This window comes from Eretmochelys imbricata, chromosome 3, assembly GCF_965152235.1.
Source record: "Eretmochelys imbricata isolate rEreImb1 chromosome 3, rEreImb1.hap1, whole genome shotgun sequence".
NCBI lineage: Eukaryota > Metazoa > Chordata > Testudines > Cheloniidae > Eretmochelys > Eretmochelys imbricata.
Window position 1 is genome coordinate 157,050,071 of NC_135574.1, and position 15,154 is coordinate 157,065,224.

Sequence of the window (15,154 nt, forward strand, 5' to 3'; positions counted from 1 at the left end):
ATAAAGGTTAGAGCCTAAGTTCCCTGTAAGCTGCATGGCAGCGCAGCAGCCTATTTAGTACTGCGGAGGCACTCAGGAAACCCGCCTGGCCAGGATCTGCCACAGCCAGGGGAGGGGCACCCCTCTTGCTCCCCCTCCCCAGCCCTGGCCCAGACCGGCCGCAGCTGAGGGAGAGGTGGGCTCCAGCCCTGAAGCTGCTGCAGCAGGGAGAGGTGCCTCTCCCCCGCAGTCCAGGTGCTGCTGTGGGGAGAGCTGGTGGGAGTCCTCTCTCCCTGCTGGAGCACCCTCCTGCACCCCAAACTCCTCATCCCCGGCCTCACCCCAGAACCTGCATCCCCAGCCCGGAGCCCCTTTCCACAATCCAAATCCTTCCCCCCCCCAGGAATTTTATTATGTGCACCAACATGGAAGTGATGTGTCACATTATTGTACCAATATGACACATCACTTCCATACTGGTGCACATAAAATGTATTCCATATATGCGTGGGAAAAATTAGAGGGAACACTATTAGAGCCACTGAAGGACAACATGAAGACACTCAAACATGTCAGACTCCATCCAGTAGAGTGCAGACACTAGCAATGGGCAGAAAACAAGAATTCTATTTCATGAAAAATACTGGTTTCAGAATTTGTTTTCATTCCATACTGGAACAAGATGGAGACCTTTCAAAGTTTTTCCACAAGAGAAACCACAAACAAAAAGACACCTCTGAATCAGACAGAGCATGGACTCAAACCTGGGTCTCCCAACTACAGATGGAGGAATTTTTCTAGGAAAGGTTTTTTAAAGATCAGAAAATGCCAATTCATTGGGAAGGTTTCTGAGGTCCAAGACAAGAAGGAGTTATCGGCTATGGCCTCCTTCCCAACATGGACCTGAGAAACTTTCTTAATGAATCAGCATTTTCTGATTATAAAACCTTTCCTTGAAAAATTCCTCCTTCTCTAGGTGATACACCTAAAATAGCAAGCACTATATTACAGAACAGTACCAAGCAAAAAGAATCAGACAGGAAGATTTAAAGAGAGCAAAGAGTCCTTACCAAAAGGCAATTTTCTAGGTTGTGAAGGAGTGCTGATGTCAAGCTCCAAGATATAGCTCATTCAGCACCAGATCTGTTGGTAACACTCCCATTAAGAGCTCTGTTTTATTGCTACTGCAATTCTGAACTAGTTTGGCTCTAACTTGTCTCTACAGTATCCCACTCAAATGAAAGACTAGGGACCAGATTCTATCTCAGTTACCAGTGTTAATCAGGAGCAATTCTAGCATACTGAGAAGTATTTTTTGCTTTACGATAGTACAACTGAGATCAGAATCTGGCCTAGTGCTCTTCACCCCACACCCTAAAGAGTTTCTAATCCAAATTTTAAAAAGTACAACACAACAATTCACCCTGCAAAAAGGCTGCAAGGATTTACACTGTATAGAGCAAGGGATTAAAAAAAAAGAAAAGGAGTACTTGTGGCACCTTAGAGATTAACCAATTTAGTCTCTAAGGTGCCACAAGTACTCCTATTCTTTTTGCAAATACAGACTAACATGGCTGTTACTCTGAAACCAGGGATTAAAAAGGAGTTTATTAAAGGTAGCTCTTCTTAAATTGGAAAATTCTGTGGGATTTTCTAGCAGAAAACCACTAACAAGTGTCAGCCAACAACTGCTCAAAACAGGAGAAGGAAAAAAACAAAACATAGGCTTAGGCAAGCTTAAGCCTTAGCTGTTCTTTCATACTCCAGCCCCTAAAGACTTAAAGGCTATAAAAGCATTACTGTGGTGGTCTGAGCCTGACTGAGTTATTGTCCTATGAGCATTATACTGAAATTCAGTGCAAAAACCCCACAGCAGGTCTGCTGATAAAATGAACTATTTGGAAATGTAACAGGGAATAAGACAATATACAAAACTGGTCTAAACACAGTGGGGGAGGGAAGAAAGTGCCCCTAGGGTGGGTGGGATCCTGCTGCTTTGATTGTTGCTATACAGCAACAAAGTCCGCAAAGTCAGTAACTGACTGTACTGCAAACCCACTCTATTCATCAAGAAAGCAAACAAGCCAAGCAACAACCTAGTAAAAATATTTTAAATAACTTGAAGACTCTTATTCCCATGAAAGGCACATCAGGCAGTCCACTCCTCAAGACCTGGTGCCTTTCACTGGTCCTTGAGGCTTACACCATTTTTTTTAAATCTTGAGTTTTCACAGTTTTATGTCTCTCTCTATTCCCCTTCCTGTGTTATTTACTGGAAAGTTGCAAAATTAAAAAATTAAGAGCACAGGCCTAATTCATCACTGGTGTGCAACTCCATTGACTACAAAAGAATTACACTAGGGACTAGTTTGAGCTTTATTTTTAAAACACTACATTTCCTTTTTCACTAAACTCATTCAGCATTCATTGTTTATGGGCTCTTTAGGGTATTTCTTAGCTCACAACAAGGGTTATGGGCAACATGACCAAGCAAATATTGCAAATATTTGGGCTTGGCAGGATTTGATATAAACAGATAGATGTGGGTAAAGATCAGCTGACAGACTGAAATCGACAAAAAGATATTGATCAATAACAGTTGGTGGGAGTGCAGCCTCCCCTTCTTGCCCCTGAAGGGATCAGGTGTCGCTGGCCTTGCTGCAGTGCAGAGTCCTTGCTATCATGGACCCACTCCCTCATTCATGTGATAGTTGGACTGCAATGGGCTCACAGAGCTTCTGCAGGGCCAGTGACAATGGATCCCTGCAGGCGCATGGCTACTGTCCTGGCCCAGCAGAACAGAGACCCCGCAGCCAGGACTGTGAGGATAAAGTGCCCACCACAGGGGAGGCCACCTTGGTGCTGAATGGCTAAGTCCTCCTCCTCCTCATGGCCCTAGGATTCTGCTCTACCATGCCAAGAGCGCAGGCTGCCCTTCCCCACCTTTCCCTACCCCTTGTGCCTGCAGGGATCTGATGTCACCACCCAACTACAGAGAGCCTCTGCAGCTCCACCATGAAGGCCCTGCTCACTCACTCAGCAGCCAGGAGTGTGGGAGCCATCCCTGAGCAGGAACTGTTCAGCAGTACCCAGGGATGGCTCCCACCCTCCTCCTTGCTTCCTGGCTGGGGGTCTCTGCTTTGCCATGCCCAGACCACAGCCTCCCCAACACCTTGCACCCCAGGTGTCTTGGGCCCCTTGGCCATACAGGGAGCCACTAGGAGCTGCCTGTACCCCACTATCAACACTGCCCTAAACCCCAATCTTACACCCTACTTAATTTCCAGCAACTGTAAATATTAAAAAATAAAAATTTTATCTTAACAGTTACAATTAGGAAAAAATACTGAATCTTGCCAAGCCTACAAATACTGCATGGGATTGATTGATTAGACCTAACAAGACACTAATTTCAAGAAAATCTATTAATATTTGCTTTTCCAAACTTCTTCTACATACCCACCCACCCCAAAGGCTGTGGTTTTAGACCTACACTACCTGACTGTTTACCTCTGAATAGTTGGCAGCCTTCTATAACAAAATCCATACATTCCTGGGCTTATTTTCAGAGGTGCTGAGCATCCAGAGCTCCCACTGAAGTCAACAGGAGCTGAAGCTGCTCAGCACCTCGGGGGGGGGGGGGGGGGGGAAGAGAGAGACAGTCCACTGGTGTCAAAATATGGAGTAAAAAACAACGAGGAGTCCTTGTGGCACCTTAGAGACTAACAAATTTATTAGAGCATAAGCTTACATGAGCACAGCTCACTTCATCGGATGCATACAATGAAAAATATAGTGGGGAGATTTTATATACACAGAGAGCACGAAACAATGGGTGTTACCATACAGATTAACAAGAGTCATCAGGAAAGGTGAGCTATTTCCTCTACAGCAAACAGGGAAAGATTAAGAATGAGCTCTCAAAACTGGATACTCTCATAAAAAACCAACCTTCCACACAGGCTTCCTTGTGGCTGGACTTTACAAAAACTAGACAAGCCATTTACAACACACACTTTGCTTCTCTACAAAAGAAAAAGGATACTAAACTACTACATGCCAAAAGGGGCCACAAGAGCGGTTCCCTTAACCCACCCAGCAATATTGTTAATCTATCCAATTATACTCTTAGCCCAGCAGAAGAATCTGTCCTATCTCGGGGCCTCTCCTTCTGCCCCTCCACGAACATGATACAGTTCTGTGGTGACCTAGAATCCTATTTTTGATGTCTCCAACTCAAGGAATATTTCCAGCACGCCTCTGAACAACATACTAACCCACAGAGATTTTCCTACCAACACTACAAAAAGAAGGATTCTGGGTGGACTCCTCCTGAAGGTCGAAACAACAGAATGGAGTGACAGAGTGCTTCCGCCGACGTGCACAGGCTGAAATTGTGGAAAAGCGGCATCACTTGCCCCATAACCTCAGCCGTTTAGAACGCAATGCCATCCACAGCCTCAGAAACAACTCTGACATCATAATCAAAAAGGCTGACAAAGGAGGTGCTATCGTCATCATGAATAGGTCAGAATATGAACAAGAGGCTGCTAGGCAGCTCTCCAACACCACTTTCTACAAGCCATTACCCTCTGATCCCACTGAGGGTTACCAAAAGGAACTACACCATCTGCTCAAGAAACTCCCTGAAAAAGCACAAGAACAAATCTGCACAGACACACCCCTAGAACTCCGACCAGGGGTATTCTATCTACTACCCAAGATCCATAAACCTGGAAATCCTGGACGCCCCATGATCTCAGGCATTGGCATCCTGACAGCAGGATTGTCTGGCTATGTAGACTCCCTCCTCAGGTCCTACGCTACCAGCACTCCCAGCTATCTTCGAGACACCACTGACTTCCTGAGGAAACTACAATCCATCAGTGATCTTCCTGAAAACACCATCCTAGCCACTATGGATGTAGAAGCCCTCTACACCAACATTCCACACAAAGATGGACTACAAGCCGTCAGGAATAGTATCCCCGATAATGTCACGGCAAACCTGCTGGCTGAACTTTGTGACTTTGTCCTCACCCATAACTATTTCACATTTGGGGACAATGTATACCTTCAAATCAGCAGCACTGCTATGGGTACCCGCATGGCCCCACAGTATGCCAACATTTTTATGGCTGACTTAGAACAACGCTTCCTCAACTCTTGTCTCCTAATGCGCCTACTCTACTTGCACTACATTGATGACATCATCATCTGGACCCATGGAAAAGAAGCTCTTGAGGAATTCCACCATGATTTCAACAATTTACATCCCACCATCAACCTCAGCCTGGACCAGTCTATACAAGAGATCCACTTCCTGGACACTACGGTGCTAATAAGCGATGGTCACATAAACACCACCCTATACCGGAAACCCACTGACAGCTATACTTACTTACATGCCTCCAGCTTTCATCCAGACCACACCACACGATCCACTGTCTACAGCCAAGCTCTACAATACAACCACATTTGCTCCAACCCCTCAGACAGAGACAAATACCTACAAGATCTCTATCAAGCATTCTTACAACTACATTACCCACCTGCTGAAGTGAAGAAACAGATTGACAGAGCCAGAAGAGTACCCAGAAGTTACCAACTACAGGAAAGGCCCAACAAAGAAAATAACAGAATGCAACTAGCCATCACCTTCAGCCCCCAGCTAAAACCTCTCCATCAAATCAAGGATCTACAACCTATCCTGAAGCATGACACATCACTCTCACAGATCTTGGGAGATGGGCCAGTCCTTGCTTACAGACAACCCCCCAACCTGAAGCAAATACTCACCAGCAGCCACACACCACACAACAAAAACACTAACCCAGGAACCTATCCTTGCAACAAAGCCCATTGCCAACTGTGCCCATGTATCTATTCAGGGGACACCATCATAGGGGCTAATCACATCAGCCACACCATCAGAGGCTCGTTCACCTGCGCATCTACCAATGTGATATATGCCATCATGTGCCAGCAATGCCTCTCTGCCATGTACACTGGCCAAACTGGACAGTCTACGTAAAAGAATGGACATAAATCAGATGTCAAGAATTATAACATTCAAAAATCAGTCGGAGAACACTTCAGTCTCTTTGGTCACTTGATTACAGACCTAAAAGTGCAATTCTTCAACAAAAAAACTTCAAACACAGACTCCAACGAGAGACTGCTGAATTGGAATTAATTTGCAAACTGGGCACAATTAACTTAGGCTTGAATAAAGACTGGGAGTGGATGTGTCATTACACAAAGTAAAACTATTTCCCCTTGTTTATTTCCCCTCCCACTGTTCTTGTAAAGTGCTGGAAATGGCCCACCTTGATTATCACTACAAAAGGTATCCCCCTCTACCGCGCTCTCCTGCTGGTAATAGCTCACCTTTCCTGATCACTCTTGTTACAGTCTGTAGGGTAACACCCATCATTTCATGTTCTCTGTGTATATAAAATCTCCCCACTATATTTTCCACTGCATGCATCCGATGAAGTGAGCTGTAGCTCACAAAAGCTTATGCTCTAATAAATTTGTTGTTCTCTAAGGTGCCACAAGTACTCCTTTTCTTTTTAGGGATACAGACTAACAGCTGCTACTCTAAAACTTACCAAGTGTGAGGTTAGTCTAACAAGACAATTCAATTGACAGCAGGATACCAAGGGAGGAAAAATAATTTTTGAAGTGGTAATGAGAGTGACCCATTTCAGACACTCATTACCACTTCAAAAATTAGTTTTCCACCCTTGGTATCCTGCTGTCAATTGAATTGTCTGGTAAGACTAACCTCACACTTGGTAAGGCAATTCACATCTTTTCATGTATTTGTACCTGCGCCTGTATTTTCCGCTCCATGCATCTGCTGACGTGGGTTCTAGCCCATGAAAGCTTATGCCCAAATAAATTTGTTAGTCTCTAAGGTGCCACAAGGACTCCTCGTTGTTTTTGCTGATACAGACTAACACAACTACCACTCTGAAAAATATAAAATGTAACTGTCATCTATGGTTTTATCCAGGCATATGGGTAATTTCAGGGCTACAGCCTACAGCTTTCTTTTCCACCAGTGTATTGTTTTAAACAATTGCCAGGTGTCTGCTAGTTCCCATTATGCTACAAACTGAAATCAAAACATGAGCCATCCTGAAAGCAGGTCTGTTCAAAACGAATGCACTCACTGAGCAACTGACAAAACAAAGTTGATGGATGCTTAACAGTTTGCTACCACTATGCACAGCTTGCCAAGCTCTGAAAGTGAAAGGTATTTTCCCCTCTAGCAGCATGTGCTCTGGGTATGGTCATGTTGTACACTGCAAGCATTATACAGTGTGCTGCAATGCAGGACAGATTGACCATCTGCGTGAGACAGCTTTGCACAGCACGAATCTAGCCACTGGCATTGATTCCTACTAGCTTCCTGAGCACTAAATTCACCCCCCAAAAATGTAAACAAAGTAATCATCAGTCCTGGAAATATTTGTATTACAATAAAAAGAACAGACCCCATATATTATGGTTGCGCCTGTACTTTGTGGCAAGTTGCTCAGAAACTAATTACAGCTAGAATGACTCCACTGGACATTTCTAGGATTTAATACCCTCAATTACACACTAAGCTCAGCAGAACCAATATATGTATAATGCATGCGAGGAGAGATCGAAGTTCAATGAAGGAATTTACTTATATAGTCAGCATTAAATTCCAATTAGTTCATAGCGTTCTATGCACACACTGCAGGGAAGAATCCTCAAACTTTAAGGCAGTCTACACCTCTTCTCCCAGAAAGGCTGTGATTCCAGGCAAGCTCACAGCAACAGACCACGTACTTAACACCCTCTGTTACGGAAACCTCAAGCGTTCCCATTTCGGCACGAGGGCTCCAATAAGACAGCTAGAAGATCAGTATGTTCTCCAGAATATGTCCAACTTGTTCAAAAATTCACAAGGGGAAAAGAAAGGCACCTGTCTGGTTTATTGTGGAAGAGACGAAAGAAAAGTGGCAGTTCCAACGGTACTCAGTTCAGTATACTCTAGGGCAGAGGTTCTCAACCCGCGGCCCAATCAGCACACAGCTGCAGCCTGTATATACAAGTAGTATATAGTGTGGATGTGGCCTACATTTTATGTAGAGAGCTGCGTAATGGTAAATAGGCTGAGAATCACTGCTCTAGGGAGAGTTGAAATCTAACCTAGGTTTTCACCTCCCCACCCATCCTTCCCTAATAAATCAGACGTTTCCCATCTCATAATAAAATGAGAACTAAACTGCTACTGTCCCTCCTCAAGAAAGTTAGAGAAAGGTCAAATGCCACTCTGTAGACTCCACATCTTTTTAATCCATAATCATCTCTCTAGCAGAAACCTATCCCACCTATTAAAAAAAATACTCTCTAAAAATTTCTTCCCCATCCCATATGCATCTTCAAATGAGATCATTGCCATGTACAGACCTCTCTCAAAGTTCAGGGAGAACAAACAACTCAGAACTCACTGATAGTTTCCTTGCTTTTAGAATTCAGGTTAGACTCCAATGGACAATAGCAATGATCCTTCTATACAGGGATAGCAAAGCCACTACCACTGCTAAGTATTGTAACAGGCAGCTGATGGAACAGAAAAGGATCATATCCCAATGCCAAGTGTTTTTGCCAGATCACTGCACTCTTGTTCTCACACAACCTTGATCGCTCAACAGTCTAAGGAATATAAGAACAAAGTAGATGTGGTGTTATTTAATCTCTGAGGTATAGTCACCCTCGGGCTTCCCCTTCACTGTTCAACATTTTGTCTCTTCTGCCCTGCCTCTGTTCTGCAGCATAGCTCAGACTCCTTTCTGCAGCAGTTCCCAACCGCTAGCAGTGTAACTGGTACCTCTCTTTAGATCACCCCAGGTGCAGTCTTCCTGTCTCTAGCACATCTTGTATTGAGAGTGCAAGCTGAAAGGAAATGTAGAGGGGAGACAACACCATGTAGCTACAGGAACTCTTCAGCAGATCTACTAGTCTGAGCTCTGAAGTGGGGCATTTATTTTGCCTTATGCTTACTCTGCCTTCTTTGATAGGAAAGCTAGTCTACTGGATGGGGCACTGGTCTAGGACTCTCAGCAGAGTTCTATTTCCATCTCAGTCACAGACTTCCTCTGCGACTTTGCACAAATCACTTAATGTGCCCAGTGCCTTAGCTCCTTGCATATAAAAACAGGAGTAATACTTCTCACAACACTCCTGTGAGACAGGAGATGACATCCAGAAGACTTGTGGGGTATCCAGTACTAGTGATGAACGCCATGTAAGACCTTTGCTGCCCTCTCCTCAAAGGCTAGTAATAGCCATTCAGAACCTCCAGAGAGACAGGGGCATGTGCAAGGAGATGGGAGCAGCTACTGTGGGCCTCCTTTGCTGACCTCAGCTATTGGTGATGGTTTAGTGCAGGGGTCAACAATTATTTTTTTGTCAAGGTCCAAATTTCTTGGTCAAGATATAGTCAAGGTCCAGACTCCAGAGAAAATAATATGAAAACAACAATGATAATAAGTAAATAAAAAGACTCCACGGTCCATTCAAAAGCTTCTGGCAGTCCAGATTTGGCCTGCTGTCTGCCTATTGAGTACTCCTGGTTTAGTGAGTCACACTTAATTCTCTGAACAGCAGACAGGCTGACCTGGCTTGCCACTTCTGCCTGATTCTGCTCTGTGAATACCACAATTCCTGCAGGAGGCCATCTACAGTTTGGAGCTGATGTGGCATTTACAAGCAAGGCAAAAGTGAACAGCGGATCATGCCCTAAGCTGGTCATGTCTTCTTGAAGAAAACTCCTAATCAGGACAACTAACAAGTCTTTACCTATATCCTTTTTTTAAAAGCCTATATTCGTAACAGACATTAGTAGGTGAACAGTTTTCCCTACTGATTTTACCCTGGATCAGCAGTGACTGTTTTGCTGTCTTACTGGCAGCTGCCCCTTACTTAAGACCTGTGTTACTGCACAGATATGAAATAGGAGCATACACAGATCTGAGAAACATGCCTGGCTCTAGCCAGTTAATAAGCTCTCTGTTATTTACTCCTGCCACAACTCCCATACCCAGAGCCACATGCTGTACCAATTCTCTTAAGCAACTGAGGGACAATTTCAAAGTGAAGAGATTCTTCAGCTCACAACAGTTTCAATGGAAACTGTAAGCATTCAGCACCTCCAATAACCAGACCCTGAGCTTTGAAGTTACTGTGATTACTGCTGCGGAGCAGCTCAAGGAATCTCACATGGTGCAGTGTACACTGCACCAGAGTTTTAAAATGTAGTGTTAAGTTTTAATTAGAAGAGGGCACTCACCTCATCAAATTAAAGCAAGCCAAGTAAAACCATTGTCTGGAGTTACCAGACATGGATTTACAGTATACTGTTATTATTAAGTACATGTGCAGGCCAAAAACAGTTCTAAACTTAGAGTAAATAATGTACAGAAGCTGCTTTTAACTGTAAACGGAGCCACGTTTCCACACATAACAGACCTCACACTTGCCTGAAGTATTCTGAAGTTACAGTTATATCTCTCAAGCCAGCCAATACCCAGGTCCTTTAATTAAAGAGCTTTCCCTCTTACTCCAGATGATCCATCATTCCCCTGATTCTGATTCACTACTTCAGAGGAGAAAGACCTTTTCAAACATTAGCCATCCCACCCAGCCACCAAAAGGAGAGGCTTTGGTACTGAATCAACCCACCTGAGGCTTGACACCTATTAGAGGCTAACAAGATCACAGACAAGATCATACTTCTCCCTACTGTTGCAGAAAAGGCTCATCAGTTCCTGACACTATCAAGGAAGAAGGCATGAACCTGGGGAAACTGAACAAAACCCCCTCTGTTCCTTCACCAAGATCCAAAAAAAGCAAACCAGGAACCAAGAACAGGCTGAAAGCAACAGCCCAGCTGTTCTTGACCTCAATTTCAAGCACCTCAGAAAGGAGAGTGATGTATGGAGAAGAATGTTTTCCAAATGGCCCTGGCTGTAAACAATGTATTCCCCACCCCCACTCTTTTTTTTATTATTGTTATTATTAAAGGAGTTTCACTTCTCTTCTCCCCACCCTCTCAGGGTAACTTTCCAGCTTGAAGCAGGAGTCAGCCATTCCTCACGACACATAGTCTTGGATGCAAAGAACTGGAGCTGTATGCCTACAGTACTGAAAGTCCAGAGACAGACAGCATGGACAGTTGCCATTTCACATCAAGCAGCTGTCAACAGACAGCTAGGATAAATCTGATTACATGGAAAATGAACAGCAGTAATGCAACATGCTTTCCTCAAAACATGGGTTAGGGTGCAAGAAGCACCCATGTCCGTGCTTCAAATCTGAGGAGGCTTGTATGCTCTCAGAGCTTCAAAAAAAAATTGTTTTTAAAGAGATGCTGTTATTCCAAGAAGTGGATCGTGATGCATTGTCCTCTTTATGCGGCAGAGCAGAATGAGGTGGGTAAGAAACCCTGCATTGAAATGCAGAGTTCAGATTCCCTGAAGGTGGTAGGAGTCTTCTCCCCGCATTCTGCAATTTAAGTGTTGCTTATCCTAAGCAAAGCTACACTGCAAGGAACTGTTCCTTTCCAGCTCTTTCCAGCAAGCATATTATGCACACTCTCCAATATAAGTAGGCTAAGGAACTACTCCTATGCACTGGCAGGTCTGAAAAGTATTGGGCAGACCACCTCACGTTATTAAACATTTGGGGATGTCTAGATTGTGTGTTTCAAGCAGATTCTGTGAAGTCCTGATAGATGTGACGACAGGCTCTAAAATCACTACTTGAGAGAAAACTCACAATGTAATTATGCTGCATTTACCTGTAAACAATATGATCACATCTAAGCAAAAGGAAAAAAAGGCTGCAAGTTTAATGATTACAGAATAGGGGACTGGGAGTCATGCACTTCCATGAGCGTTTTCCCATTTATAATCTGGGTGTAATACTTCCCTTATCTCACAGAGATACTGTGTAGTTTCATGAACATTTGTTATGCCCTTTGAAATCCTCAGATGCAATGTGTTATGCAAGTGCCAGCTATTACTTCTATAAAGAGGTCTATCTTAAAAAGCACCAATTCTTTCAGTATGAGCCCAATCCTGCAAGCAATTCATGCACAGAAATCCCACTGATTTCAGTGAGAATTCTTCACAAAGAAAGCTTGTAGGATCAGGCCCTTCATATCTTCCAATTAGAAAGTTCTTTACTAATGAGATAAATACATTGTCCATGTCTGTTCTGCAGATAAATTCCCCACCCTCCACCAGAATAATACATTTCATAACATCTGGCCACCAGTCAAGTGAACAGTATGGATCAGTTCAAACTAAGGCACGCTACTGTAGAGTACTTCATATTGTTGAAGTAACCAGAGGAAGGATTCTCTCTCTCAAAAAAAATGGATGCAAGTCTGCAGGAGCAGAGGCATTTTTATTGGCTAACAGGTAACTAAACAAAAAACAGAAAGGTGAAGGAACAGAGTATTACCAAGAAGAGTAGCAGCACCCCACCAAATCCTCCACACAGAACTTCTAAGACTAGCATGTGTTTCCACTAGAGGCAGACTGCTGCATGGTGGCCAGAGAATACAGGAGAGAACAAAGTGACAGAGCCAGGTCTGAGAACATGCACATAACAACTTTGGGGGTTTGGCCTCTGCAACGCGTCCCACTGCACGTGGGTCAGATTCATCCCTGCTCCAACTCCACTCAGATCAGTGGAGGAGATCTGTAACCATAATAAAGCAGCATGAGCTTAGCGTTGATCCAAACCACCCATTTGTAGTAAGGCACACCCAAATGAGTCCTTAACTAGAACAGAAATGGTTAGTGTTCATTACTGCAGCACTCAGCTCTTCCTTGATGCCTCACCGTCAGCACCCTCATGGCCATTGACTAATACAAAAAATATACATGCACAAGTGCCAGGCCCTCACCTCCATTCTCTCTCTCTCTCACACGCACACACACACACACCCCTCACCTCCAAAGTTAGCGAGTCTCCCAAGCCGTGTGACTGGCACCTTCCGCTCTCGGGCCCGTTCACTGAGCTGCATGATTGGGAGAAAAAAAAAATCCACAGTGAAACTCAGCTAGGAGAGGTTGATGCTACCAAAGAAAATAAGAACATAACTTATTTGATGCCTGAAAACCTTCACCATGCTAGAAATCAGCATCCCACAAATTCCACTCTAGGTATTTCTAGGGCACTGGTCCCTATAGCCTCTAGAAGCTCATGTTTTTCCAAGTGAACACAATGTATCATGCAAACTGTAAACTGAAGCAAACATTAAACATCTCCAGTGACAAATACTGGGGGAGCCACAGAGAGGGAAGCAAGAGGGATAAAAGGGTTTGTGTTCATGTCTAAGTAGCCCATGTCTATAGCTAACAAGGCAGCCCTTTGACCTACGTGATATAGTAGGGTCCATAAAACCAACACACCTTGCATTAGTGAAATTAGTGCTCCTGAAAGTTACTATGTTCACAGCACTATAGACTACTCCTCTAGTTACAAGTGTAGTACAAGCACAAGCGGGTTTACTAAAAGCAGCCCAGTGGGTTAAATGAACTGCAAACCCTGGAAAGATCTGAAGTGGGTCTGGAGAAGGAGAGAGCCACACCAATGATGGCAAATCTCTTTGCTGTGTGCTCTCTCATTCCACTATAGTCTCTCCTCCCTCTTTCACATGACGGCATGGTGACCCGGTAAGCATTTGCAAGATTATGCCACTCCTAGGTATGTTTATACTCTGGGGTAGAAGTGCAAGCTTCCCATATGCTATCCTATGGGCAAGCCTGACCTGGAGGGTCAGTTCAGAGGTTTTCAGCATATACTGCCCACTCAATCTTTCACACCTCTACTGAGATTGCCATCTAGCCAGTACAGTCCCTTCCAGACCAGAATGGATTCTTTCAGAGGACATTCCTTGCACTGCCAAAGCCTACAGCTGTCTGCACCTGCTCCATGTCTCAGTCTGCAAACTAAGAGTAAATATAGACCCTTAACTATCCTAAGCATGCAGTGGCACACGTGACAGGTGAGCAGCTGTTAGTAGAGAACAATTCTAATTTCACATACACATTTTAACCATCCTCTGACAGAAGATGAAGGGGGGAGTGTGTGTGTGTGTGACAGAACAACATTGCATAGACTGAAATTAAAAACAAAACAGATACCATCCCCTTTCCCACCCACGTAGCAATAAGCCAAATTCAAAGGAGGAGAAGCAGTAGGAGAGGGTGAGAAAGGATGATTGTGTGGCTAAAGCAGAGGACTGGAAATCATTAATAAAAACACATACCATTTGCTTGTGAGGTTTGTGTTCTGGATCAGTTTTGGCCTGCCTGGCTTTATCAATATCTTCAGCTGTTAGCCCACTGACAGAGGAATGGTCCTGGTGAAAAGCCCTGTTTTGCCCAAAAGTAGCAGCAAAAGGATTTCCAGGGTCCCTAAAGCCTCCAAATAGCTTTGCATTCACTTTGGCAGAGAAGGGAATCTGCCCTGGGCTTGCATCTCCAATCTTGCTGAAATTTCTAAAAGGTTCATTTGTGGCGTAGCTGTAAGCTGGACCCTCTGTACCACTACCTTTGTGGGGCTGGCGTGGAAATGAGAAGTCCTTTGTAGCATTTGACGACTCTGGCCCCGAGAAATTGTAATCACTCCCAAAATCCTCACCGAGATCAGTTAAGTTTTCTTGCTGTTTACCCAGATCCTGCAAGTAAAGTAGGAATACGTCAGAAACCAGAAATTTAAAAAAAACCCGCAGGACACCAAACAAAGATCCTCTCACCTGTGAGTGTAACTAAGTTGTACTGATTTCAAGGGGAGGTACTCCTAGGTATATCCAGTCAATCCCACATCATACACACAGTCTGGTACTTGGGAAGGTACAAGAATTCTGGAGACCATTTATACTGAACACAGTACTTAGCTACTACAGCGATGGGTTCTATAGACCTGATGACAGAAATGATCTGCTATCATTCCTCCCCTGGTACTCCCTCACACATCACTCAAGACTTCAGTTTTTATCCTTCTTGCACTCTTCCCCATTATTCATAGTTTAGGTATTTTTACACCTTAAACTCTTTCAGAAGTGCTAATTGAATGTCTAATCATAGAGCAATTTAGCTTAGCCCCAAGTGGC

General features: G+C 44.0%; 1 protein-coding gene across 3 annotated transcripts in view; it reads right to left on the reverse strand.

The window, feature by feature from the left end:
- COQ8A (coenzyme Q8A) overlaps window positions 1-15,154 on the reverse strand; it is a 97,422-nt gene that overhangs the window by 36,664 nt on the left and 45,604 nt on the right. For all 3 annotated transcript variants that reach the window (XM_077813665.1, XM_077813664.1, XM_077813663.1), the window contains 2 exons: window positions 14,309-14,719; window positions 12,988-13,054 (listed from right to left, as the gene is read on the reverse strand). In XM_077813665.1, the coding sequence (XP_077669791.1) occupies window positions 12,988-13,054; window positions 14,309-14,719 (478 nt within the window). The remainder of the gene's footprint in view (window positions 1-12,987; window positions 13,055-14,308; window positions 14,720-15,154) is intronic.